The sequence below is a fragment of the Ovis aries genome, chromosome 17 (assembly GCF_016772045.2).
Source record: "Ovis aries strain OAR_USU_Benz2616 breed Rambouillet chromosome 17, ARS-UI_Ramb_v3.0, whole genome shotgun sequence".
Lineage (NCBI taxonomy): Eukaryota > Metazoa > Chordata > Mammalia > Artiodactyla > Bovidae > Ovis > Ovis aries.
The window spans coordinates 48,365,227-48,389,218 of NC_056070.1; the positions used below are offsets into that span (position 1 = coordinate 48,365,227).

The 23,992-nt window shown below is 46.9% G+C and overlaps 1 protein-coding gene across 3 annotated transcripts in view; it reads left to right on the forward strand.

Annotated features, from left to right (window-relative positions):
- Window positions 1-1,554: 1,554 nt before the first annotated feature.
- Window positions 1,555-23,992, forward strand: part of SLC15A4 (solute carrier family 15 member 4) — a 29,282-nt gene continuing 6,844 nt past the window's right edge. For all 3 annotated transcript variants that reach the window (XM_060400748.1, XM_015101570.4, XM_042234505.2), the window contains exons 1-5: window positions 1,555-2,133; window positions 9,773-10,068; window positions 14,210-14,378; window positions 14,800-14,877; window positions 15,538-15,706. In XM_060400748.1, coding sequence (XP_060256731.1) covers window positions 1,609-2,133; window positions 9,773-10,068; window positions 14,210-14,378; window positions 14,800-14,877; window positions 15,538-15,706 — 1,237 coding nt within the window. In that variant the 5' untranslated portion in view covers window positions 1,555-1,608. The remainder of the gene's footprint in view (window positions 2,134-9,772; window positions 10,069-14,209; window positions 14,379-14,799; window positions 14,878-15,537; window positions 15,707-23,992) is intronic.

Consider the following 23,992-nt stretch of genomic DNA (forward strand, 5'->3'; position numbering starts at 1 on the left):
GATACATAAAAGGGGGATCTGTTCAAATCTGGGAAGATCAGGAAAGGGACACTGGAGCTGACAGCTTAAAATTAGCACTAATGGATGTGGTGGGAAAAGTCCTATGGTGGCATTCAGTTATCTCTCATTAAATATTTATTAAATATTTATCTACTGCCTGCTGTGTGCCAGCACCTTGCTCTGCTACAGTCAAGATGTCAGACATTTTGAAAAATAAAAAAGTTAATACATGCTGCTTCAAGCCTTTTAGGAAGGACTACTTACCCAGATGACCTACCAGCAAGCCCACAGTTTAAAATCCCATGGGAGGAGCCTGGTAGGCTGCAGTCTATGGGGTCGCTGAGAGTCAGACACGACTGAGCGGCTTCACTTTCACTTTTCACTTTCATGCATTGGAGAAGGAAATGGCAACCCACTCGTGTTCTTGCCTGGAGAATCCCAGAGATGGGGGAGCCTGGTGGGCTGCCGTCTATGGGGTCGCACAGAGTCGGACACGACTGAAGCGACTTAGCAGCAGCAGCAGCAGCAGAAGCAGCTGGATTTAAGGATGGACGAAGAAGAGGATGTGGTCTTGCTCGAACTGAATCATTGTAGCCCTGTTTCCCAGTTTCTGAAGCATGCTGAGGGCTGTTTCTGCAGGACCCTCTTCAGTTGCACCACTGGTGCAGTGTCCCACGCAGTACCCGTGGCACTGTGACATTGTCTCACATAGGTGTCCGGCGGTGGGGTGGGGAGGATGGGGGCGGGGGTGAAGCACGGTGACGAAAAAGACACACAAGAACCCTGCCGCCATAGAGTTCATAATTGTGGGGGCCACGTACAAGCTGCGGACAAAGGAATAAGCATAAAAACGTGGCGGAGAGTATATGGAAACTAAAACAGGTTAATAGGATGGGCGTGGAATCCACTTTAGATGGACTGGTCAGGAAATGTTTACAAGGAGTCACCACTCCAGTTGAGGGCTGAAGGAAAACAGAATGCTAGCCATGTGACAAGGAAATCGGCTCTGAGCTTGTTCTCAGGCAGCGGCTCTCAGTGCCGACTACTTTGCACTCATGGCTCGTTTGGGAACATCTGGAGACAGCTTTGATTGTCACAACTGGGGAACAGAGTGCAACAGGCATTTAATGGAGACTAGAGGCCAGGGATGCCATTACTCATCCTACAATGCACAGGACAACAGTCAAAAGAACTATCTGCTCCCAGAGACAAGAGAGACAAAATTCCAGGGCCAGGAAGCCGGCGCGGGTGCAGGGGCCAGCCTGAGTACACTGGCCTGGAGGGCAAGGAAAGGCTGAGATCACTGCAAGAAATCTGGGAACCTCCGAGCGAGTGACTCTGATTTTTACTTTTAAAGCCCTCTCTGGAGTCACGCCCCCACCCTCCCGCACTGCAGCTGACGGAAGCCGGGCCACCTCTCGGGCAGACTTCCGGGGCGCGACCGGAAGTCCAGGGGGCCTCGCGGCGGGCTCGCCCTATGGGGACGGTCGTGGGGCGGGCCGAAGAGGCTGGCGGGACGAGTCTCGCGAGAAGGGCGGCGGCGAAGGCGGCTGCAGAGCCGGACAGAATCCGGCAGAGCGGCCCGGCGGGCGGCGCGCGAGTGGGCGCATGGAGGGCGCTGGCGACGAGCGGGCGCCGCTGCTGGGCGCGCGGCGGACGGCGTTCGCGGGCCGGCGCGCAGCGTGCGCGGCCGTGCTGCTGACGGAGCTGCTGGAGCGCGCCGCCTTCTACGGCGTCACGGCCAACCTGGTGCTGTTCCTCAACGGCACGGCGTTCGGCTGGGAGGGCGCGGAGGCCAGCCAGGCGCTGCTGCTCTTCATGGGCCTCACCTACTTGGTGTCGCCGTTCGGGGGCTGGCTCGCCGATGCGCGGCTTGGCCGGGCGCGCGCCATCCTACTCAGCCTGGCGCTCTACTTGCTCGGCATGCTGGCCTTCCCGCTGCTGGCCGCGCCCGCTACACGCTCGGCGCTCTGCGGGGCCCCCGGCCCTACGAACGTCCGCAATTGCTCGGCGCCGCCGTGCACCGACGCACCCGCTCGCTACTGCGCGCCCGCAGTGCTTTCCGCGCTCGCGCTAGTGGGCCTGGGCGTGGGCGCAGTCAAGGCCAACATCACGCCCTTTGGCGCAGACCAGGTGAGGGGTCCGCAGGTGCGAGACGAGGGGGCGGGATTGGCCGCGGACCCGGTAACCCAGGTTACCACCCGGGCTGCCTGCGGTGGGCGCTAGCGAGCGGAGCTGCAAACTCGGGGGACCTCCTTCGAACCGAGGGGCCTTTGGAGTTGAGTCCCGGGGGCGGGGACAGAGGCGTTTCTGTACTGGGCATCCGCAAGTGCAAATTGGGGCCAGAAGAGAGGGCTGCTCTGGTTGTCATAGCAGCTGCAGTAGCTGTCGTTTTGCAGCACGGAACACTTTAGTACACGTATTGTGTACAACACCTACAACACGTACACGTATTGTACGCCTTGAACTTACAGAAGGTTGTCAACAAGTATGTCTCAAACAGAAAAGAAATGGAAACAGGTGGCAGGTAGGGCTTCGTGATGTGACGCTTTGTAAAGAGTTTGAGGTCTGTTTTGAATACAGTAGTAAGCCTTTTATGGGGTTGAGCGGAGGGTAATGTGATCTGATTTAGTTTCAAAAATATTCAGTCTCTGTAGGGCAGGGGCCTGGCAGCTGTGGCCTGCCAGCCAAATCTGGTCTACTTCCTGTTTTTGGAGAGCCCGCAACTTTCTTAAGAATGATTCTTAGGTGCTTTTCTTTTTTTTTTGTCTTTGAAAAAAAAAAATGTGTGTGTGTGTGTAACAAATGAAACTGACGGGAAACTCAAATTTTAGCCTCCATAAATAAAGTTTTATTGGACCGCAGACCTGCACCTAACCTGGTCACCTATCATCCATGCTGGGACTGCTTTCACAATAGGATAGCAGAATCAAGTAGTTGTGACAGACTGAATGTTACTTAAAATGTAAGCTGTTTACACCCTGCCCCCTCACAGAAAAAGTTTGCAGTCTGGTATAGATAGCATGGTTGAAAAGCAGAGACATTACTTTGCCAACTAAGGTCCGTCTAGTCAAGGCTTTGGTTTTTCCAGTGGTCATGTGTGGATGTGAGAGTTTGACTGTGAAGAAAGCTGAGCGCCGAAGAATTGATGCTTTTGAACTGTGGTGTTGGAGAAGACTCTTGAGAGTCCTTTGGACTGCAAGGAGATCCAACCAGTCCATTCTGAAGGAGATCAGCCCTGGGATTTCCTTGGAAGGAATGATGCTAAAACTGAAACTCCAGTACTTTGGCCACCTCATGTGAAGCATTGACTCATTGGAAAAGACTTTGATGCTGGGAGGGATTGGGGGCAGGAGGAGAAGGGGACGACAGAGGATGAGATGGCTGGATGGCATCACTGACTCATGAACGTGAGTCTGAGTGGACTCCAGGAGTTGGTGATGGACAGGGAGGCCTGGTGTGCTGCAATTCATGGGGTCGCGACTGAACTGAACTGATAGAGCCTCAGTTGTATGGAAAGTGCTGACACCAGGCAGATCAGGTAGGAGTCTGTTGCACTGGCCAGGTGAGAAATTAGAGATTTGCAGTAGGACAGGGGCAATGGACAAGGGATGAAGTGGTGGATTTAGGATGTTACGAAGGTGATGGTTGTTGGTTAGTGGCCAAGTCGTGAGTATCTCTTTTGCAACCCCCCATGGGCTGTAGCCCGCCTGGCTTCCTCTGTCCATGGGATTCTCCAGGCAAGAATACTGGGGCGGGTAGCCATTCCCTTCCCCAGGAAATCTTCCCAACCCAGGGATCGAACCCAGGTCTCCTGCCTTGCATGCAGAGAGGGTGCCAGAATTGCTGGCTCATCTTATGCAGCAGAGAAGGCAACTCCTAGGTTTCTGGGCCAAGTAGCCATGTGATTGCCAGCATTTACAGAGAGCCTACTGTGCATCAGGCCCTGTGCTGAGTACTTTGCCAGTTTATAGGACGCCTCTGCTGTTAACTGTGCCCATTTTGCAGATGAAGAAATGAAGACTCGAGAGGTTAAATCATTTGCCCAAAGTTTCAGAGCTAGTATGTGACTGAGCCAGGATGCAAGAACGTGCATCCTTTGAATCTGAACATTAATCACACCTGTGAAAGGCTGTTATGGTAAGGCGATTCCTTATAATGATGCTGGAGATAATAGTTGCCTAATGTCCTGAATTCTTAACCTCCTCTCTCTGCACCATGGAATGTGCTTTACATACCTGAACTCATTTGAATCTCTTGTGAATCTAGACCTATTTTTAAAATGAGGAAATGGAAGTGCAAAAAGATGTATTTCTTTTATTTTGTAGGCAGTGAGTGGCGCACCATGGTTTATGTGCAGGTTTGATTTCTTAATGTATGCTTTAGCTGAGATGGGCATTCTGTGATGGTTCTGCCAACTTTCAAGGCCCAGAACTGGGAGTTCTTCATGTTGTGTTTTTTGGTTTTTTTTTGTTTTTTAGTATTTTTTTGGCTATGCTGAGTCTTCATTGCAGTGCTCATGCGTTTTCTGGTCGCAGGGATTGGGGGCCATACTCTTCGTTGTCCATGCTTCTCATTGTGGTGGCTTCTCTTATCGCGGAGCACATGCTCTAGGGCACGCTAGTAGTTATGGTGCTCAGGCTTCAGTAGTTGCATTAGGCAGATCGATAACCACTGGACCACCAGGGCAGTCGCTCCATCTCTAAAGTGCAGGCCACAGGACTACAGTGCGTGCTGAGTGTGTAGGTTATGCCCCACTGTACTGAGTGCTCTTCCTACACTGTCTTATATAAAACCCCGCAACAATTTATATCCCATAATTATCCTTGTTCTGCAATAAACAGAGGCTTAGCAGGTTTGACCAGCCCTGGTCCACTGCAAGTGAATGGGGAAGCTGGATTTGAACCCAGAAAGTCTGACTTAAAAATGACTGCTCTCCAGTAGATAATAGATAAGTGATCAATACTCCTTAGAAGAATGAGTGGTCCCGTAGAAGTTCTCTAGAAGGCATGACAGAATTTGGACTCTTTTGACATGTAATTAAATGTGGACATTAAAAAGAAATGTGCTGTTCTGCAAGAGAATGGACCCAATCTATTCTAACCTGACACTGTCATGCAGAACAGATTCAGGGCTATCAAAGATTTGACCACCATACACAGCACATGCTTTGCGATTGTAGCCCACCTTCTTTAAAAGTCATTTATCTGGATGACTGGGATAACTTGATTAGACCACATAGTAGATAAAGTTGCATTAATGTTAATTTTCTTAGATGATGGTTTGTGGTCTTATAGAAGACAGCTTTATTTTTAGGAGATTCATGATGAAATCTTTGGGGTGAAATATGCTACAACTTAATAGTTCAGCCAAAAGAGTATTTTGTATATGTACAGAAAAAGAACTAAGGATATGTATGGTTTACTGTTCTTCCAACTTTTCTGTATGTTTAAAAATTTTTTAAACTTAAGAATCTGCCTGCCAAGCAGGAGACCCAGGTCTGAACCCTGGGTTGGAAAGATTCCCTAGAGAAGGAGATAACACCCCACTCCAGTATTCTTTGTGAAAAATCCTGTGGACAGAGGAACCTGGTGGGCTACAGTCCATGAGTTAGCAAGAGTCGGATACAACTTTGCCGCTAAACAGCAGCAGCAGCAAGGAGATGGCCATCAACTGATGGATGGACATACGCGGGATAGGCTTCAACAGTAAAGAGAGATGAAGTATTTGCTTCAGTGTGGATGAACCCTGAAACCATCATGCCGTTGAAAGATGCAAGGCACCAAATACCACATATCATAGGATTCTATTTATATGAAATGTCCAGAATAGACAGATCCATAAAGACTTAAGAGATGAGTGGTTGCCGGGAGTCAGGAAATGGGGGAGGGGAGGCCACTGTGACCAGAACCAGGTTTCTTGCTGGTGTGATGAGAAGGTAGAATTGGAAAGCTGTGGTGGTTGGACATCTGTGAAGACTGAAAAACACTGGTACATTTCAAAAGGGTGAATTTTATAGTGAGAATTGAATCTCAGTGGAAAAGAAAATGTTGGTACTCTTCAGCTGCAGTGCTTGCTCTGTGCCAGGTGCTGGCTGGTTGAAGGGGATTTCAGAAGTCTCCCCTCCCTCCCCCGCAGGTGTGGGGAGGTATGGCCAGGAGCCTGCCCTCTGGGCATGAGGCCTGTAATCTGTTCTTCAAGAGGAGCTAGTTTGGCATCTCCTGGCCTGTCTGAGTTTGAAGAAATCTATTTGTATTTTTAAGGTTTTTTTTTGTTTGTTTGTTTTTTTTTAATCTTGGCCGTGCCCTGCAGCTTGCTGGATCTCACTTCTCTTACCAGAGGTTGAACCTGGGCCACTGCATGCTGCTGAATCCTCACCACTAGACCACCAGGGAGCTCCCAGGAGCTTTTTTGTTTGATTGAAATATGATTGATTTACAATGTTGTGTTTCAGGTATACAGCAAAGTGATTTGGTTATACATTTATACATATCCTTTTTCTGTTTCTTTTCCACTATAGTCTATTACAAGGGATCGAACATAGTTCCCTGTGCTATACAGTAGGACCTTGTTGTTTATCTGTCTTATGTATAGTAGTGAGTATCTGTTAATCCCAAGTTCCTAATTTATGTCACCCCCAACTTTTCCCTATGGTAGCCGTAGGATTGTTTCCTATATGTCTGTGAGTCTGTTTCTGTTTTATAAATAAATTCATTTATCCACATATAAGTGATATCACGTAGCATTTGTCTTTCTCTGCCTGACTGACTTCACTTAGTGTGATAATCTCCAGGTCCGTCCATGTAGCTGCACATGGCATTATTTCATTCTTTTCTGTGGCTGAGTGGTGCGCAGAAGGTACCTTTTAGGCTTCTCTATCACTTACGCCTTTGTGACACAGGGCTTCTGGGAAGCAGTGTGAGGGAGAGATGAATGGGGTCAGGCTATGCAGCTCTGAGAAGGAGGCCTTGGCTAGCTTTGGAATTAAGACTTACACCACAGAGTCCACGGGCGATGCTGATCTGAATTCTGTCAGCCCCACCTTTCCCCCAGTGCTTAACCTTTCTCAGAGGTCACAATCATTCTTAAGGGATGGATCCTGTATTTGAAATAGCAGACTGAAAGAACTTATTTTACAACAAGAGCAAAGCTACATTTCACCTAGAGGAAAGAAAAGTTGCGCTCGTGTGTGTTTAAAGGAATTTTTCCAAGTCAGCCTACTGTTTGACTCACTGCACAGGATCCTGTTCTTGCAGCTGCTCTTTGAGTTGCAGCAGTGGTGTAGTGGTGTCTTTTGACCAGTCACATGATGGTCTTGTTTGCCCTTGATCTGGTGGGGCGGGAGGCGAGGGTAGAGATGGTGATGTAATGTGACCGACGTGAATTGAGGGTGTCAGTCCAGGGCACGGAGGCATGTGATCTGCAGTTTACAAGGGCAGCTTCCCATTTGTTCCAGAAAATTACTGGTTATATGGTTATTTAGGGCTTTAGTAATAGGCTTAGGTTTTTAAAGTAATTTGGGTGCATTACACTTCGATGTTCATATCAGTTGATTGCCAAGTTCACCGGGACGTGCACAGTGCCTCTATAGACAGTGGGGAGGGCCCTGATATATTTCAGTGAATGCAGAAGTTGTGTTAATTTTCTATATTCTGTTTACTGGCCCTCTTCCCTTTTAAGTTTGTCCCCCACCCTAATTACTTGTTTTCTTATCTTTAGTTATACATTTTCTCTGTAGCCATTGGCCTGCTTACAATTTTTTCTTCCCCTGGTTTGTTCACAGGAGATCACGAATATTTGAGTCCATTTTAGTGACATTGGAATGCATTATGGGGACCTCCTTGGTACTCCAGTGGTTAGGACTCGCCTCTACTGCAGGCATGGGTTCAGCCCCTGGTTGGGGAAATAAAAGCCCAGAAGTCACATGGCACAGCCTAAATAAACAAACAAATGTATTGTGTCCTCAGAGGGAGCTCTCTTTCTTAGAAACATAAGACATCCTCCATACAAATCATTTATTCACTCATTAGTCTTGCCATCATTTGTTCTTGGGTCTCTGTTCATTTCTGACGTGGAAGGGAGTCAAGGTTAAGCTCATTCTGATGACGTGAGGTTTGTTTAAAAACTCAGATTTTCCGTTTTAGACGGTGATTACCAGATAATTTCTTCACGCATGTTAACTTTTACCATGTTGCTGTTTAGTCATTAAGTTGAACCTGACTCTTTTGCGACCCCATAGCATATTGAATCATGTTGGATTAAAATTTTTTGGAGGGGCACATGATTCTGATTTTGTATTTACACCTGTACTTTGATCTTAAAAAATAGAAGTTAAAATGTCATATCACATAATATGGCTGCTAAAAAGATGGTTTTTGTGCATCATAACTGGTTGTTTAGGCCCCCGGTGAGAACCTCCTTTCTTACTTAGAAGAGATTACTCTGTGGATCAGAATTCAGATCTGTTACTGGACCAGAAATTGTCCAACCTTTTCATAACCTGTAATGTAAGGACAAGACAACAAGAGGTTCCCGAGACAGTAACACCCAGCAGTCCTTGTACACAAGCCAGCATCAGCCTTTAAACCAGGAGGTTTGTTTAAACATTTTATGAGATGGAACTGGCTAGCAGTGACTGGCTCAAGCATAGTCTCGGGGTGTCACGTAGATGTGAAAAGCTGTCTTCAGGGAGGGATGTTACAGGGAGCCCGTGCCCACGCAGACTGTCTTGTCCGCACCAGGACAGGCTCCCACTGGGTAGGTCTCGAGGAAAGTGCTTGTGTGCTTCTGTTTGTCTACGTTCAGGAAGTCCGTGATCTTTGAGCCTTTAAGGAATCCTGTTCTTATCAGAACTTCTCTTGATTTCCTGAGAGGCTTCCTGGTCTGAAAACAGCACGTGGTTTTAGTTGCACTCTCTAATTTTCCTCTGGTTCCAGATGTATCAAGCCTTGGAGCCATATGGCTTTGAGTAGAAGTTCTCTGGAAAGTTGTTTAAAACACGGACTCCTGGGCCCCAACCCCAGAGATGATGAGTGGCTGGTCCTGGATAAAAATAGGTCCTGTGAATCTGTATTTTTAAGGAGCATTCCTGGCATTCCCAAAGCACGAGGTCCCTGGGAGCTACTTTGAGAAATGCTCTAAGATTTAAGTATATTTAACAAATCTGTAATAATTTAAAATATAAAACACATTTTTTGTCAAGGGACCCTTGAGCTTACCTGTAAACACCATTTGATTGTGGTGCTGTTTTTCCCTTTTTTTGTTTTTGGCTGTGGCTTGTGGGATCTTAGTTCCCCAAAGAGGAATTGAACCTGGGGCCCAGAAGTGAAAGCAGCAGGTCCTAACCACTGGTCTGCCAGGGAATTCCCATGTGCTGCATTTCTTAAAGACTGTGATGACAACAGTAATTGATAGAAAGCTGTATCAATTTATCATACTATTTTATATATATGTGTAAAGTGGGTTTCCCATGTAACGCTAATGGTAAAGAATCTTCTGCCAGTGCAGGAGATGCAAGAGACCTGGGTTCGATCCCTGGGTTGGGAGATCCCCTGGGGGAGGAAATGGCAACCCACTCCAGTGTTGTCTGGAGAATGCCACGGACAAGGGAGCCTGGCAGGCTACAGTTGATGGGGTCTCAAAGAATGACATGACTGAGCACACACACACACACACACACACATAAAACAACGTATATAAAAGCATAATACATGTTTTTCATCCTTAAAGGTGATCACACGGGTTTAAGTCTTTTTCTTCCCTGCTATTTTAGGTTAAAGATCGGGGTCCAGAAGCCACGCGAAGATTTTTTAATTGGTTTTATTGGAGCATTAATCTGGGAGCGATCGTCTCACTGGGGGGCATTGCCTACATCCAGCAGAACGTGAGCTTTGTCACCGGCTACGCCGTCCCTGCTGTCTGCATCGGTGTCGCTTTCGCGGTCTTCCTGTGCGGCCAGACCTTCTTCATCACCAAGCCGCCCGACGGCAGCGCCTTCACCGACATGTTCAGGATACTGGTGTATTCCTGCCGCCCCCAGAAGCGCATCAGGGAGCCCAGTCCTAGCAGGTGAGCGGCTTTATTCTCATCACAGACGGTTCCACATGACTTATTAACCACTCTAAAATAAAGTGCTCGCTTCTGTCTGTCCTGTGCTCACCGTTGGGAGGGTCATGGGGCTGGAGTTGAAATGTCCCACAGCAGCGCCAGGAGTGTGAGGTGTCCCATCTCCATCTTAAAGATGAGCCAGCGGCCTCCCTCCTTCCCCGGCTCGCGCTTTTTCATTTCTAACCTGCACTTTGACCCTCCACTTACTGCTGATGTAGACGGAGGCCCACGGCTGCTTAGCTGTGTAAAGAGGATAAAGACAGAGGCTTGCCAGGGGCATCGAAGAGACAGTGTTAAACTTGATACATTTCTCTTTATTTTATTTTTTTCAATGTTCCAACAAAACTTTATTTATGAACACTGAAATCTGAATTTTAGAAGGCCTTTGGCTCAGACACCGAGCAGTTGTTTAGTTTGTAGGTGTAGATGCGTGTTGTGTTCCGTAAGCAGTGAGCCGCTGCCTCCCACTACAGGGCCAGCAGCTGAGCAGGTCAGCGCGGGCCATCCTCCAGTGGTCACGTCAGCCGCTCTCTGAGGACAGGATAGCAGAATTAAGATGCTGGTAGGGTAAGGCCATTGTCCCATTAACACGGGACTTCCCAGGTGGAGCACTGTCTGCCCACGACCTGAGGTTTTAAAGCCAAAAGTCCCGGGTTCCAGGGAATCCCGGGCAAGCTCTGGCGGAAGTTCGGTCACCCTAGTTGCAGAGTAGTGAAGAAAAGTCCAGAACTTAGCTCACAAAAAGCCCTCAGAAATTTTTGGTGTTACTTTTGACATGTAAATTAACGTGTATTAAAAGACTTGCCTTTTAACTGTACTATTCTGGGAATTATGACAGATTTATTCTGTCAGGTAACTACAGTCAGAACGTAGAATGTGTCCATCACCCCAGAAAAGTCCTCAGAACCATTTGGAGCTGAGCCTCTCAGGATTTTGATCAAGACAGGCATTGAGATGGGTGCTCAGTCCCTGAGTCGGAGAGGGACTGCTCAGCCCTGGGGAGCCTCCTGCCCCTCCACCAGGAGGGCCCATGTTGCAAGAATGTTCTGCAGACTGACCCGCGTCTGTCTGCCTCCTCGTGGCTTGTCTGCCTGTATCCTGTTTATGTCCTTGGAGCCATCACAGATGTCTCATGTTCTTCCCACGTGGTGGATCTGAAGCTGTACCAAAACAGCTCCCACAGCCCTGCCCCTTCACTCCAGGCTCAACACCTCTGGTTGCTTTAGCTGTCCCCGGGTAGGCCTCCGCAGACTCATACAGTGTCGTGTTCAGACTCAATTCAGAGCAGCTGATGGTGGGACCACACTGACGAATTTTTAACAATTGAAGCCCTGCTGCCTCTGCAGCCGGCAGTAGTGCTTTACTGGGGCCTCATTTTAATTCAGCAAAAGCATGATTCAGATCCCAGATGTTTGGCCTATAGATTAAATACCCACTAGCAAAATGTATCATTAAAGTTTCAGAGTGTCTTTCTGGGTGATACCTGGTACACCTGTGTAAGAGGACACTGTTGCTTTGTGGACATGTGGGTTTTGATGCCCAAATGGTGGGGTAAAGACTACTGGGACTTGGGAATCTGTTTTCCCTTTATGTTGGTTTTTGATGTTTTCCTTGGCACAATTCAAAGAGGACCAGCTTGTAGAGAAGATGATGCTCTGGCAAATTCTCTTGACTGTACTCTCCTTATCCACGGGTCGGGGCTGTCTGATCTTGGGCAGGTCAATGACCTTGCAGAGCCTGCTTTTCCTTCTTGTGCAGTTGGAGAGGTCCCTTCTCATAGGATCATTGTGAGGCCTTGTAAGCTGATAAGAGGCCAGTCAGTGGTAACTAATTGATGAGGATGCTTTTGCAGAATGTCGCTCTAGAAGCGAAGGAAGCACAGCATCACCCAGCATTCCCTTATTTATGGGGCCGATTTCATCTGGCCCAATTCCAGTTTCTTTCTGCTCTAAGTGGTCTCTGTTTTGTTTTTTTTGAGAGGGGGGTCTCTGTTTTGAAGATGTTTTAATGCTGTTTTAGACATGAAATCCATGCCTGTCAGTTCAGTTCATTGGTGAGTGGAAACAGTGCCACACCTTTGTGAGAGACTTCGCCTCTGTTAGTTGAGGATCTGAGAGCTGACAGCCCCACCTCCCGCCCCTCCTCCCGGGAGAGGGTGCACAGCTGCACACACAGCCTCGGCCGGGGGTCTCAGGGAGCACTTGTCTGTGTGCCTTGCCGTTGGTGACTTGTGGCTCCATGTTGGACCCTTGTATGTTACAGAATAATAACACTAACAATGTGTGCCCTGGGCGAAGTTTTAGATGTGTAGTGACTTAAAATAGTTTTTAAAATACTTTAATGATATGAAAACGTAAGCATTATAGCCAGCAACCTGTGTTCATGACTCTGTGTGTGAAGTGAATTTGCTGTTTCACATTTGAATGTTATTTAGAGAAGCGTCGGCGGTATGATGTAGTAATCACTGATAGACTCTATATTAGGTTTATAGGTACTTTACGCCTTTGGCCAAAAAAAGGAGAAGCTATGAATTTTTTCAAATAAAAGTATGAATAATAATATGTTTGGAATTTAGTGTTTTCACATTAAGTGTATTTTTCTAAGTATTTTTCCGCACCAGACTCAGCTCCATAAGGACAAGAGATGTATCTTTTCTTTATTTATGTGTGTTTCCTCAGCACTCAGAAACAGAATGAGGCATATAGTAGGTGCTCAGTAAATGTCTGTTGCATTTACTTTTTCTGTCCAAAACTTGGTTCAAATTTTATAGTTTTCAATTTTTCCATGCTCAGAAAGTTCAGATTTAAAATGTCAGTGTTAAAAGACAAAAATTATTCACAGTAGTTGGTGACTCAGTCAAATGGGTCGGGAGTTTATAAACTAGAAAGCTGACAGCTCCCATTTATATCCAAGTCCCAGAATTGCAAGCATTCTTAATGGTAATTTATTTCTGGTTTTAGAGAAGGGTGTGCAATTAAAACTTTTTTTTTTTTTCCTATTTTACCACAAAGGGCCTTAGAGCCTGTTTCTCCATTAAGAGTATTTTGGGTTGGGTACCTCTGAGACCTGGGACCTGTGCATGTTATAAATAGTGTAGTAAGGCAGGCCAGGGTGAGCGAGTGGGCAGGGCTGCCAGCACCGGAGCCAGGACCGGAAGGCCTCCTGGTACCAGAGCCAGCCAAGAACTCTGGACTGTGGGGCGGGCCGGAGCATGGAGGGGAGGCCTGAGGGCGGAAGTAGAGGGACGGGTGGCTGTACAGCGATTGGGACCTCAGGTTCTACCGCCAGGACCGCCTGGGGTCAGATCCCGGCCCATTCCCTGGCTGTGTTGCCCTGGGCACATTTCTTACCCTCTCTGTGCCCTGACTTCCTCCTCCTTGCGGCGGGGGGAGGGGGATGCTAGTATGAGTGTCCTGGTGCCTGATAGGGTGGTGATCAGGGCTCGCCAGTGGGCACTCTGTCATCTTCCCCCAGGTGACACCGTCAGGTTATCACCAGGAGCATCACCCGCTCCCCGTCTCGGCTTTTCCTTAAGAGAAGAGCTGATGTCTTCTCTGCTGTAACAGAGCCCTCCCTCCCAGTCACACCAGTGTGACTGCAATACAGTAAACCAGCTCGGTTTTGTAAGAGTTTTGTGTTGGTCATCGAGGCTTGACATTTGGTAAATAGCCTAATTTAAGGCCCAAACAATCGGGACAGTGGTCTTTTCAAATGCTCACCCGGTGATGTAGCTGATGTAGGTGTCACCAGCTTCAGATGAAGCTGCAGGCTTCCTCCACACCACAGGACCAGTGGCCAGTGTGACAAAGCTGGGGATGAGGTCGGCCACCTTCCAGACAGCGCTGGGTGATCCCACCGTGATGGCGGCCAGCATCGCACTCTGGCTAGGAAGCGCTTCCGTCTGCTGATTCCGGACGTCTCCCTGTTTTGAGGAGTAATTTGGGTGGCCACATTGGGTAGGCGACGATTAGTAGGTAACGGAAGGGGGTTTGAGCAGATTCAGTGCAGCAAGCTCATTTCCTATCCCCAAACCTAATTTGTTACCAAATAACTGATTTCTGGGGGTGGAAGAAAACTAATTCCTTCATTTTATTTCCCAAAGTGAAGGCATTGGAGTCTTTCAGCAATCTTCTAAACACAGTCTGTTTGATTCATGTAAGATGTCTCGAGGAGGGCCATTCCCGGAAGATAAAGTGGAAGATGTGAAAGCTCTTGTCAAGATTGTCCCCGTTTTCTTGGCTTTGATACCTTACTGGACAGTGTATTTTCAAGTGAGTCTTATATTCAGGTCTCATTTCCTCTCTTCCCCCCACCGTGAACACTGCCCCGGCACTCAAGTGCCTGGGTTCCCTGCTTTCCTTGCCATAAGTCTCCAGGATCTTGGAGTCTTGATGTTAGTTATGGACTCATTTTTGTGGACTTAAATGTTTTGAAAACCTTTTTAAAAATGAAGCTAAGAATGGGCATACCTCTGTTTTTCCAGGCCCCACCTTTTAATTTCTCAGTGGGGTAGTCGTTACTTCTCTTTTAAAGTTCACCATCAGATGACTTTTATGGTGGCCAAGAGATTGACCTGCCCATTTGCCAACCTGACCTTTGCGAGTCTCATCACAGAGTACTCTGGGGGCGGGGCGGCTCGCTGCAGGCCTGTGACAGCCGTGCACGTGTAATGACACTGCTTTTTACACCCAGATGCAGACGACGTATGTTTTACAGAGTCTTCATTTGAAGATTCCAGAAATTTCCAGTATTACAACCAATCCTCATACGGTGAGAACAATTGAAATTTTGTGAAAATTGTCATTGGGGGTTTACGTGACAGAATTTCTTCTGCCAGTCACAGATACTTTGTAAATGATATAGGTAGCTTGAACTAAACATGTTCCTATTGAAATGGAATTTTTGCTCACTTCTGAAACTATCTTTCTGTTGGTTATGTCCTTTACTAGATTAAACTGACTTTGTGGTGGTTATTTAGTCAAGAAATCGTGTCCGACTCTTGCGACCCCATGGACTGTAGCTTGCCAGGCTCTTTCCAGGCAAGAACACGGGAGTGGGTTGCAGTTTCCTTCTCCAGGGGACCATCTGGATCCAGGGATTGAACCTGCGTTTCCTGCTTGGCAGGCAGATTCTTTACCACTGAGCCACCTGGGAAGCCCAAACTAAGTTGCTACTGTCAGTTAAACATGAATATTTGACCCGTTTCTTCCCCCCAGAAAGCACAGAAAACCCAAATCACATCCCTTTTAGAAATGAAAGCCTTTCCTCAGATCCAGTGTCTTGAGACAGACTATTTTCCTAGGAGGTCATACTTGTACAAATGAGCTGTTTTTGAAATAAGCTTTTCCCATTTAGACGTTAGTTGTCAAGTAAGCAGCTGCTGACACCGCAGAAAAATAAGCCCGTGTCTTCTGCATCTCCAAATTCTAGTTTCCGGCAGCCTGGCTGACCATGTTTGATGCTGTGCTCATCCTCCTGTTAATTCCCCTGAAAGATAAACTAGTCGATCCCATCTTGAAACGAAATGGCCTGCTCCCATCATCCTTGAAAAGGATCGCCGTGGGGATGTTCTTCGTGATGTGCTCAGCCTTCGCCGCAGGTGAGAAGCCAGCTCCGTTTCTGCTCCTACCTGCTTCCCGTTGTGGGTGATTCAGAATATGGTAGTCACTCATGTGTTCTTTAGGAAGCGTGTACATATAAGGATTATTTTATTAAACTGGAGTAGTATATGAAGTTTAAGATTTTTCTCTGAGGATTTGCTCTTTTACGTTTTTTAAAATATGTATTTTATTTATTTGGCTGTGGAAGCTTTTTGGTTGTGGTAAGTGAACTCTTAGTTCCAGCATGGGTTTCTAGTTACCTGCTGCTGCTGCTAAGTCACTTCAGTCGTGTCCGACTCTGTGTGACCCCGTAGACGGCAGCCCACCAGGCTCCCCCGTCCCTGGGATTCTCCAGGCAAGGACACTGGAGTGGGTTGCCATTTCCTTCTCCAATGCATGAAAGTGAAAAGTGAAAGGGAAGTCGCTCAGGCGTGTCCAACTCTTCACGACCCCATGGACTGCAGCCTACCAGGCTCCTCTGTCCATGGGATTTTCCAGGCAAGAGTACTGGAGTGGGGTACCATCACCTTCTCCAGTAGTTACCTGACTAGAGATCAAACCCAGGCCTCCTGTATTGGGAACCTGGAGTCTTAGCCACCTGATCACCAACGAGTCCTTATTTTTTTTCCTTGAAGAATTGTAGCCAGTGAAATGCTCTGGAAGATGACTTTTGGATTGAGTCAAGGGAGACTTATTGTCTCTTACTGATTTCGATTTTAGACCACTTGTAATTGCTAGATAGAGGAAATTTTCTAAATTAAAGATGTTAAATAATCCTCAGACCTGTGATTCTTAACATCAGGTCCATTAATCAGTGTCATATGCCCTGAACCCTTTGCACTTTTATGTAAAATTTTATGTGCGTTTTTATGGAGAGAAAGTTTTGTTATTTTTTTAAAAATCAAATACAGGTTTGGAACCAGCCTCCATCCCCCAGAAAAAAAAGAAGGCTGTTAAGAACTAATGCTCAGGTATTCTAACATCTGTTGGGGGCTCGGTTCTGAGTTCATAATTCTTAGATTCTGAAGTATAAGCTGAATTATCTTGTGCCGATAAGGCTGAAGTGTTTCTGACTTTCTTACCTTGCTTTGGCACTCTTCCTTCATTAATATTTGAAAATTATTGAACCGTAAAATAGCTTAGTTATATAACAAGACAAGAAAAGCTGATATTCCTGAATCACCTATATATCATCTCCGTTATGAGGAATTTAACGTTAAGCACTGCTGAGATGGAATTTAATATTCTCTGACAAGGCTTCACCGCAGCCTCCATCGGCTGTCGCCCAGGTGAACATATTGATACAGTACTTAACAGATTTACGGAAATGAGTCTCTAGGCTTAAGAAATCTATATTCTAGACGCTGGGACATCATAGGGGACAATTATATTTCTTTCTTAATGAAATAGGTGATTAAAGGGAGGTCGTCTCTGGATGAAGTTCCTGCCGTGTGCTGGCCATGTGACCCGTTTCCCTTCCAGTTCTGTGCACGTGGGCAAATAAGCCTGAGTGAAAAAGAGCTAGGTCACAGCAGGGCTCTGGTGGCAGGTTTCCTGATGTGGAATTGGCGATGGGCGAGGCGCCCTGGAGCAGAGCAGTTGTGCTGGCAGGGCAGGGGGCGGAGTTCCTGAGCACTTGCCGAGAGCCCAACTTCAGCCTCAGCACCTCTGCTCTTTTTGGGTGGGAGAGCACCCCCTCTACCCCAGCCAGCCAGTCGCACCCCACGGATAGCTATCCTTGTCAGCTGCCTGTGGGAAAGGAGAGATTGCTGGTTTCCCAGGCATCATCTAGCAGACTCTGGGTTTGGTTCCTTTAATACACCCTCTTCTCTTTCAGTTTCGTTTATGGCTGAATAGCTTCTTGGGCCCTGAGAACCCTGGGGTCATCCCTCCCGGTGGTTTCTGTGCCTGTTTCTGTAGGAAGTGACGGCAGACGGGAGTCTGTTGAGCGGGTCCAGTTGGGCGGGCAGCGCTGCTGTTTCTTTCTTCCTTTTTTTCCTCTCTTTCTGTCTTTCTGATCTTCAGTTGTGGCATGTGGGATCTAGTTCCCCAACCAGGGGTCGAACCTGGGCCCCCTGTGTTGGGAGTGCAGAGTCTCAGCCACTGGATCGCAGGGAGCCCCAGTGCTGCCTTTTAAAAGCACAAGCAGTGCCAGCAGCTCACTTCCTGCTCAGCAGGACCGGGCTGCCATCAGGTGGCCGCAGGCACCTGTGGGGAGGCAGGTGCTCTGCACCTGTGTGACCGCGGCCGCTCTGAATGTCAGCATCCAGATCACTTGCTTAGCCACGGAAAACGCCTCCAGTGCTGACAGTCTTAAAGAGGCTTTCTTTGCTGAGTGACCAGATATTAGGAAGGAACTTAACCATCACTGATTCACAGAGTTTAAATGTCTTATAACTTGACTTAGGCACAGTTTATTAAATTTAATGTAAGCAGTGACTGGTGTTTCATGCCGTTTCATTTCCAGCTCTAGTGAATATTATTTAACTGGGGCATTAATGAACTTTGAATGGAAACCAGAAATCATAACAGCAGACTAACATTTTAATAGGAAAGAGATGATTTTGCCTTTTAACTTGCTACGTTCATCCATAATAAATCAGAATCTTCTGTTTAGTGCCATCCCTGCTGGAAACAGCTCTTTCTTTAAAGTTTCTCAGGTGAGAATCAGGCACACCCAACGGGTTTTCTTCCATTCTGCTTGAGGAAAAAAGAAGTGTGCTTTCCCCGTCAAAATTGTATGTGTTCTTAACTTACTAATAGATGCTCACTGGAGAAAAGGGAACCTTAGAAACATAAAGAAGAAAATAAAGATCAGCTGTAATTTCCCCAGAGATGCTCACTGCTGTGATGGTGCATGTCTCTCTGACTTTGTTTGTGTATCTGTGTGTACACACACATACACTTTTTGTGTTTCTGCAGAAATGAGATCCTGTTGTGTACAGTGATTTGAGCCTGATTTAAAAACTAAACCTAAGAAACCCTTAAAGGTATAAAGAAACACTTGTTAACTGTAGGCAGGTTAAAACAAAAAATCCGCCAAATACAGATGAGCATCTCCCCCCATTGCTCTCCTCCTTCCTCGCTCTCTCTGTGTCTGTCTCAACACACACAGAGATTTAAGCACTTATAATTCCACCCAAGGCTATCTTCTCCTATCAGTCTGCAAGTGCATGAGAAAAATTATATATGATGTGATGTGTGTGTGTGTATTTCCTTTGTCACCCGCTGTTAAAAAAGAAAAAAAACTAAAGCATCCTTCCATGTCAAACATTCACCTGCAGTCCTTTGTTGTTGGTTATTTAGGATTCTAGTTCTCACTGTTACCATCATGCATCTGTGTGTGCTAAGTCGCTTCAGTCGTGTCTGACTCTCTGCAACCCCATGGACTATACCCAGGCTCCTCTGTCCTTGGGATTCTCCAGGCAAAAATCCTGGAGTGGGTTGCCATGCCCAGTGAAATTACTTTGCTTCTCAAATGCCCCCCAAGGAAGTCCTACTCCCTCCGTTTATCCCAGACTTTGATGGAATGCCTTCAGCTGCTCACTGTTCGCAGTTCACTCTCACCTCTTAGTTTGAAATAGGTGTTTATGATGATGTTAACTATCTAAACTTTATTTCAAGTTTACTGAGTATTTTTGGCAGAAATGAATGTTGAGTTTTTCTCAGATATCTTACATTGGTTTTCAGAAGGATGACATGCCCTCCCCCCTCCACCTTTGGCAGCTCATGTTTTTATTTATTTTAACCTCTGGTGTTTAACTGTTGAAATAAATAAACCCTCTTTGTTAAAAGGGCTGACCCTGATGGTCTAATTGGACTCTGCTGCTGTTTTGCTGAGTGACTACGCATCTCTGTCTAATTTGGTGTCTGGATTGCACAGCTTCATTAAAGGGCTGGTAAATGCCCTGTTTCTGGAGGCGGGCTGTGTTTAACAGGATGAGAAATTTCTGTCTGTTCCCAGGAAGTTCCAGGTCTTTACCTAGAAAATTACAAGGGTGCATCACTTCTCTGAAAGGAAATATGATCATTTTTCCACCTTTTTCTCAGTTTTGTACAGATCTTGTTTTTTGCTGAATCACTTAAGCTTTTTATTTTTTAGTGTCCTTAGAATATAATTTATTGAGTTAGAGAAACTGAGAGGAGATAAGAATGGTCATTTAAATAAACTGTTGCGTCTCCTTCCTCTTTTCCAGTTTCACTTTTCTATGTGTTCTCTTTTATTAGATTGCCCCAAACTGTATTTTACAGTTTTTCCTTAGCTGTATCTCTTGAATTTATCATTTGATTGTTTTTATATTTTCTCAGTGAATAAATAAGATATTAACTTTTATTACCTTCAGTGTGTTTTGCTGATTTCTTTTTCTCATCACTTGAGTTAAAATTCACTTCACTTCACTATTTATTCGTTCATGCTTAACAGTAAAGACCATGTTATTCTTTTAATTGGCCTGTTACTGCCTTTTTATCAAGGTCTCTTGCACTTTGGTTTGTTGTAATGGTTTCTATTTTTTTCCCCGGGAGAATATTGAAACTGTGGTTTTTATTTTCTTTTTGATCCAAGAGTACTTTTAGAGAACTTTTTTCAGTTCATAATAATTGATGCTGTTGTTTGTCCATTTGCTACCGAGAAAGCTTTAGTTGAGTTGAGCAAGATCATGCCTTTATGATTCCTGTATCATGGATTTCAAGGCTTCCTTTTTGGCCAGTATCCCTTTCTAAAAGTGTTTGTGGGGTGCTGCACAGGATGGTAGGGTAGCTGCAGCGCTGTCAGCCGTGGTAGTTTAGATCCTGTGTGCAGGAGCCCTGGAGTCCAGTACTGCCTGGGGTGACGGGGATGACGTGTGTCCAGGGATGCTGTGCAGGCTCTGGTGAATGGGAAGCACTGTCCAGTCCAGAGGACAGTGTCCTTAGAGAGATACTGTTCTCTCTTAGGCAGCATGAGTCTGTTAGAACTAAGCCCCGAGGAGGCACAGATGTTAGTGTCCCTAAAGTTCAGGACGTGGGTCTACCCTGGGTCTCCTCCAGTTAGCAACCCGTCACCAAACAAAGCCGTATCTTTCCATCTGCTTGCTCCGACGAGGACCAGCAGGCTTGGTATACCTCAGATTCTCACTGCATTTCTAGCACGTGCTACGTGCTAAGTCCTTTCAGTCGTGTCCAACTCTTCGTGACCCTATGGACCATAGCCAGGCTCCTCTGTCCATGGGATTCTTTAGGCAAGAATACTGGAGTGGGATGCCGTTTCCTCCTCCAGGGGATCTCCCGACCCAGGGATTGAATCTGCGTCTCCTGTGTCTCCTGCATTGGCAAGCGGGCTATTTACCACTAGCGCTACTTGGGAAGCCAAGACAAAGCCCCATCCTTTCCGTCCACGTGCTCTGATGACCAGCAGGGCTGGTGTGCCTCAGATTCTCTCCGCACTTCTAGCCTGTGATGGTGTTTTACTCATAAAGGTTTATGGGGGAGTGGCACCGTGTGGGGAGGCCCAGTGAAAGCCCAGTCAACACCCCTGGTCGGTGTTCTTGCTGCATGTTTCGCTCTGGCTCGTCGTGAGTGTAGATGAGCTGGCAGCAGGGAGCAGCAGGCGCAGGGTCGAGTGAGCACAGGGGCCCTTTGCTGACCCTCGGTGTGCTTTCCTGATGCCTCCTTCCTGCCCTTGTGTTGCCGTTGTCCTGTCTCCCTCCAGGTGACTGCCCGCCCCTCCTCTTATCCGACCTTTGCGGCTGCCACACTTCATTTCCTTCTCACCCACAGTGTTGGGTTTTCTTTTGTGTTTGACCTGATGTAAGTTTGTGTTGTTAATTGAAGAATTTGCCCCTCTTCCTTCTGTCTTGGTTCTCCCAGCTTCTGTCTTTATACTGGTTTGTACCCACGCTTCTTGTCTCTTCCGTCACTAGTTCTGCAGCCTCTCAGGGACAGGCCTGCCCAGACCCCGCAGGACCGCCGTTGTCCGAGGACCCCTCTGATTCTCTGTCGGCCTCTCTCAGGACCCGGCTCCTTCCTCTGTTCTCTGTAGTGTCAGCCGTGTGCTCCACACCTCCCCATCCTTCCTCCGGTCCCACCAAAGAGGCGCTGTGTTGATTTCTCATGTTCTTGTCTCAGGGCTTGGTCCTGGTTTGTTTATGTCCCCCTTGCCATTGCCCCTTGATTTCTGTTACCTTTTCACCCTCAGCCTTCACAAGAGTCTGCGTTTTCCTAACTGATGAGACCACCGCAGATTCTGTCCTACGGCTTAAAAATTCCTGTTCTTTGCCAGCTTGCCAGAAGTCAATGGTATCTTTTCTCTTCCTGGTACTAAACCCGTATATGGTTCCCACCAGTGACACCCCGCCATAAACACGCACACTTGGTGTCTTCATGCTCCCTTGCCTTTCCTATGAAGGGCAAGAGATTATCCAGCTTCAGTATTTATTCTCCTAAACCAGGCTGAGTGAATTCTTCCCTCTCTGTGTACTTAAATCTAACCCTTCCAAGCTAGAGGGTTGGTGGCCAGTGCAGTGCAGTGATCCTCCAGTCTGAGGGCGGTGGCCCAGGGCCGGCTGGACCTCGGCTGACCCAGAGGAAGCCTGTAGCACCTTGCGTCTGAAGGTACTCCAACCAGGGTAACACTGCGGGCCCAGTGGTGCTGCCTGCTGCCCTGCCAGGGAGCAAAGCTGCTTTTTTTGGGCAAGGCCCTTAATGCCGCCACCAGTTTACTGAGATAACTACTGGGCTGAGCCTCATATTCCCGTTTCCAGAGCAGCAGATGCTTTGCAGACCTGGTCTGCTCCTGTTTCTCAGTCACAGGACAGTTGTGAGGGCTGAGGTCTGCCTGTGTCACCCACCATCAGGGAGGAGACGTGGGCTTTCCACGTGGAAATGAGCTAGGAGGCCTCACCTTCTCTTGGGCCTTTGATGTATTTTCTCTTTGGATATTTGAGATGTGGTGTGGGGGCAGATTCTTTCACTCTGTCCGTCAAATCCTGGTCCTTTTTCATGCTCAGATCTTAAAAGGGATATATAGATATAGATATAGATATCGATATATATATATTTGTTGTTTAGTGTCTCAGTCATGTCTGACTCTTTTGTAACCCCATAGACTGTAGCCCACCAGGCTCCTTGTTCATGGGATTTCCCAGCCAAGAATACTGGAGGGGGTGGCCATTTCCTTCTCCAAGGGATCCTCCCCACCCAGGGATCGAACCCACATCTCCTGCATCGGCAGGAGGATTCCTTACCACTGAGCCACCACGGAAGCCCCTTATGTATGTATATTCCAGTATTCCTCTACCCAGACTCCTGTCCTTCCTCATACTGTTTTAAACACATAATTATTACATATACATTAGCTATGAGAGTCCATTATTTCATTTGCAGCTAGAATTCCTTAAAAACATCTTTACTCTAAGAACTTGGTCCTACGGGTGGTTGTTTTAAACTTCATTTCGACCTTTTTTTTTTTTGCAGAGTAGCTATTTCTGATCTTGCTTATTTTCCTGTGTCTGTCTGTCCCACCTGACAGACGACTGATAGTCCAGGGAGTCCTGGCTGCTGCTGAGAGCAGAAGGCCACTGGTGGGGGGCGAGGCCCAGTGTGCAGCCATCCCCCTTATCCCTGGTTGGGGTTCCCATCGTTTCCGTGACCCCAGGGTCAGCCAGTCTGAAAATACCTACAGTACAGTGAGATACCTGGGGAGACCACCAACTTTACGTAACTTTTATTACACTGTGTTGTTATCATTGTTCTGTTTTATTCTTAGTTACTGTTGCTAATCTCTTACTGTGCCGGATTTATAAGTTAAATTTTATCAGAGGTTTGTGTGGGCAGGGAAAAAATAGTGTATATATATGTGTATACATAGGATGTAGAACTGTTCTCGGTTTCAGGCGTCCACTGGGGTCTTGGAACGTATCCCCCACAGATAAGGGGGACTACTGTAGTTTGTTGATAAGGTTGAGCCCATCTAATGGGGAAATTGGCATTAGTAGTGGTACTGGTAGTCGTTGTAGTCAGGATAATCAGTCAGTGAATCAGCATAAATATGTTACCTTGAAGGGAAAAGCATCTCCAGATTTATTACCTTCTGGTAAGTAAATAGCGTGATTAATCTTTTTATTGCAGTACTGTGTAGCTTTCTCTTGCTCCTCTTTTTGAAGGAAGCAAAAGGCGTTTAGGTGAGCGATCCAGAGCTTTGAGGATTGTGTTAAGCACGCTGAACGCTGGTTTTATAAGGCACTGCAGAACACCCGTGTGAGATATGGATGACATGACCTCTGGTTTTCAGTGACCTACTTCGGAAG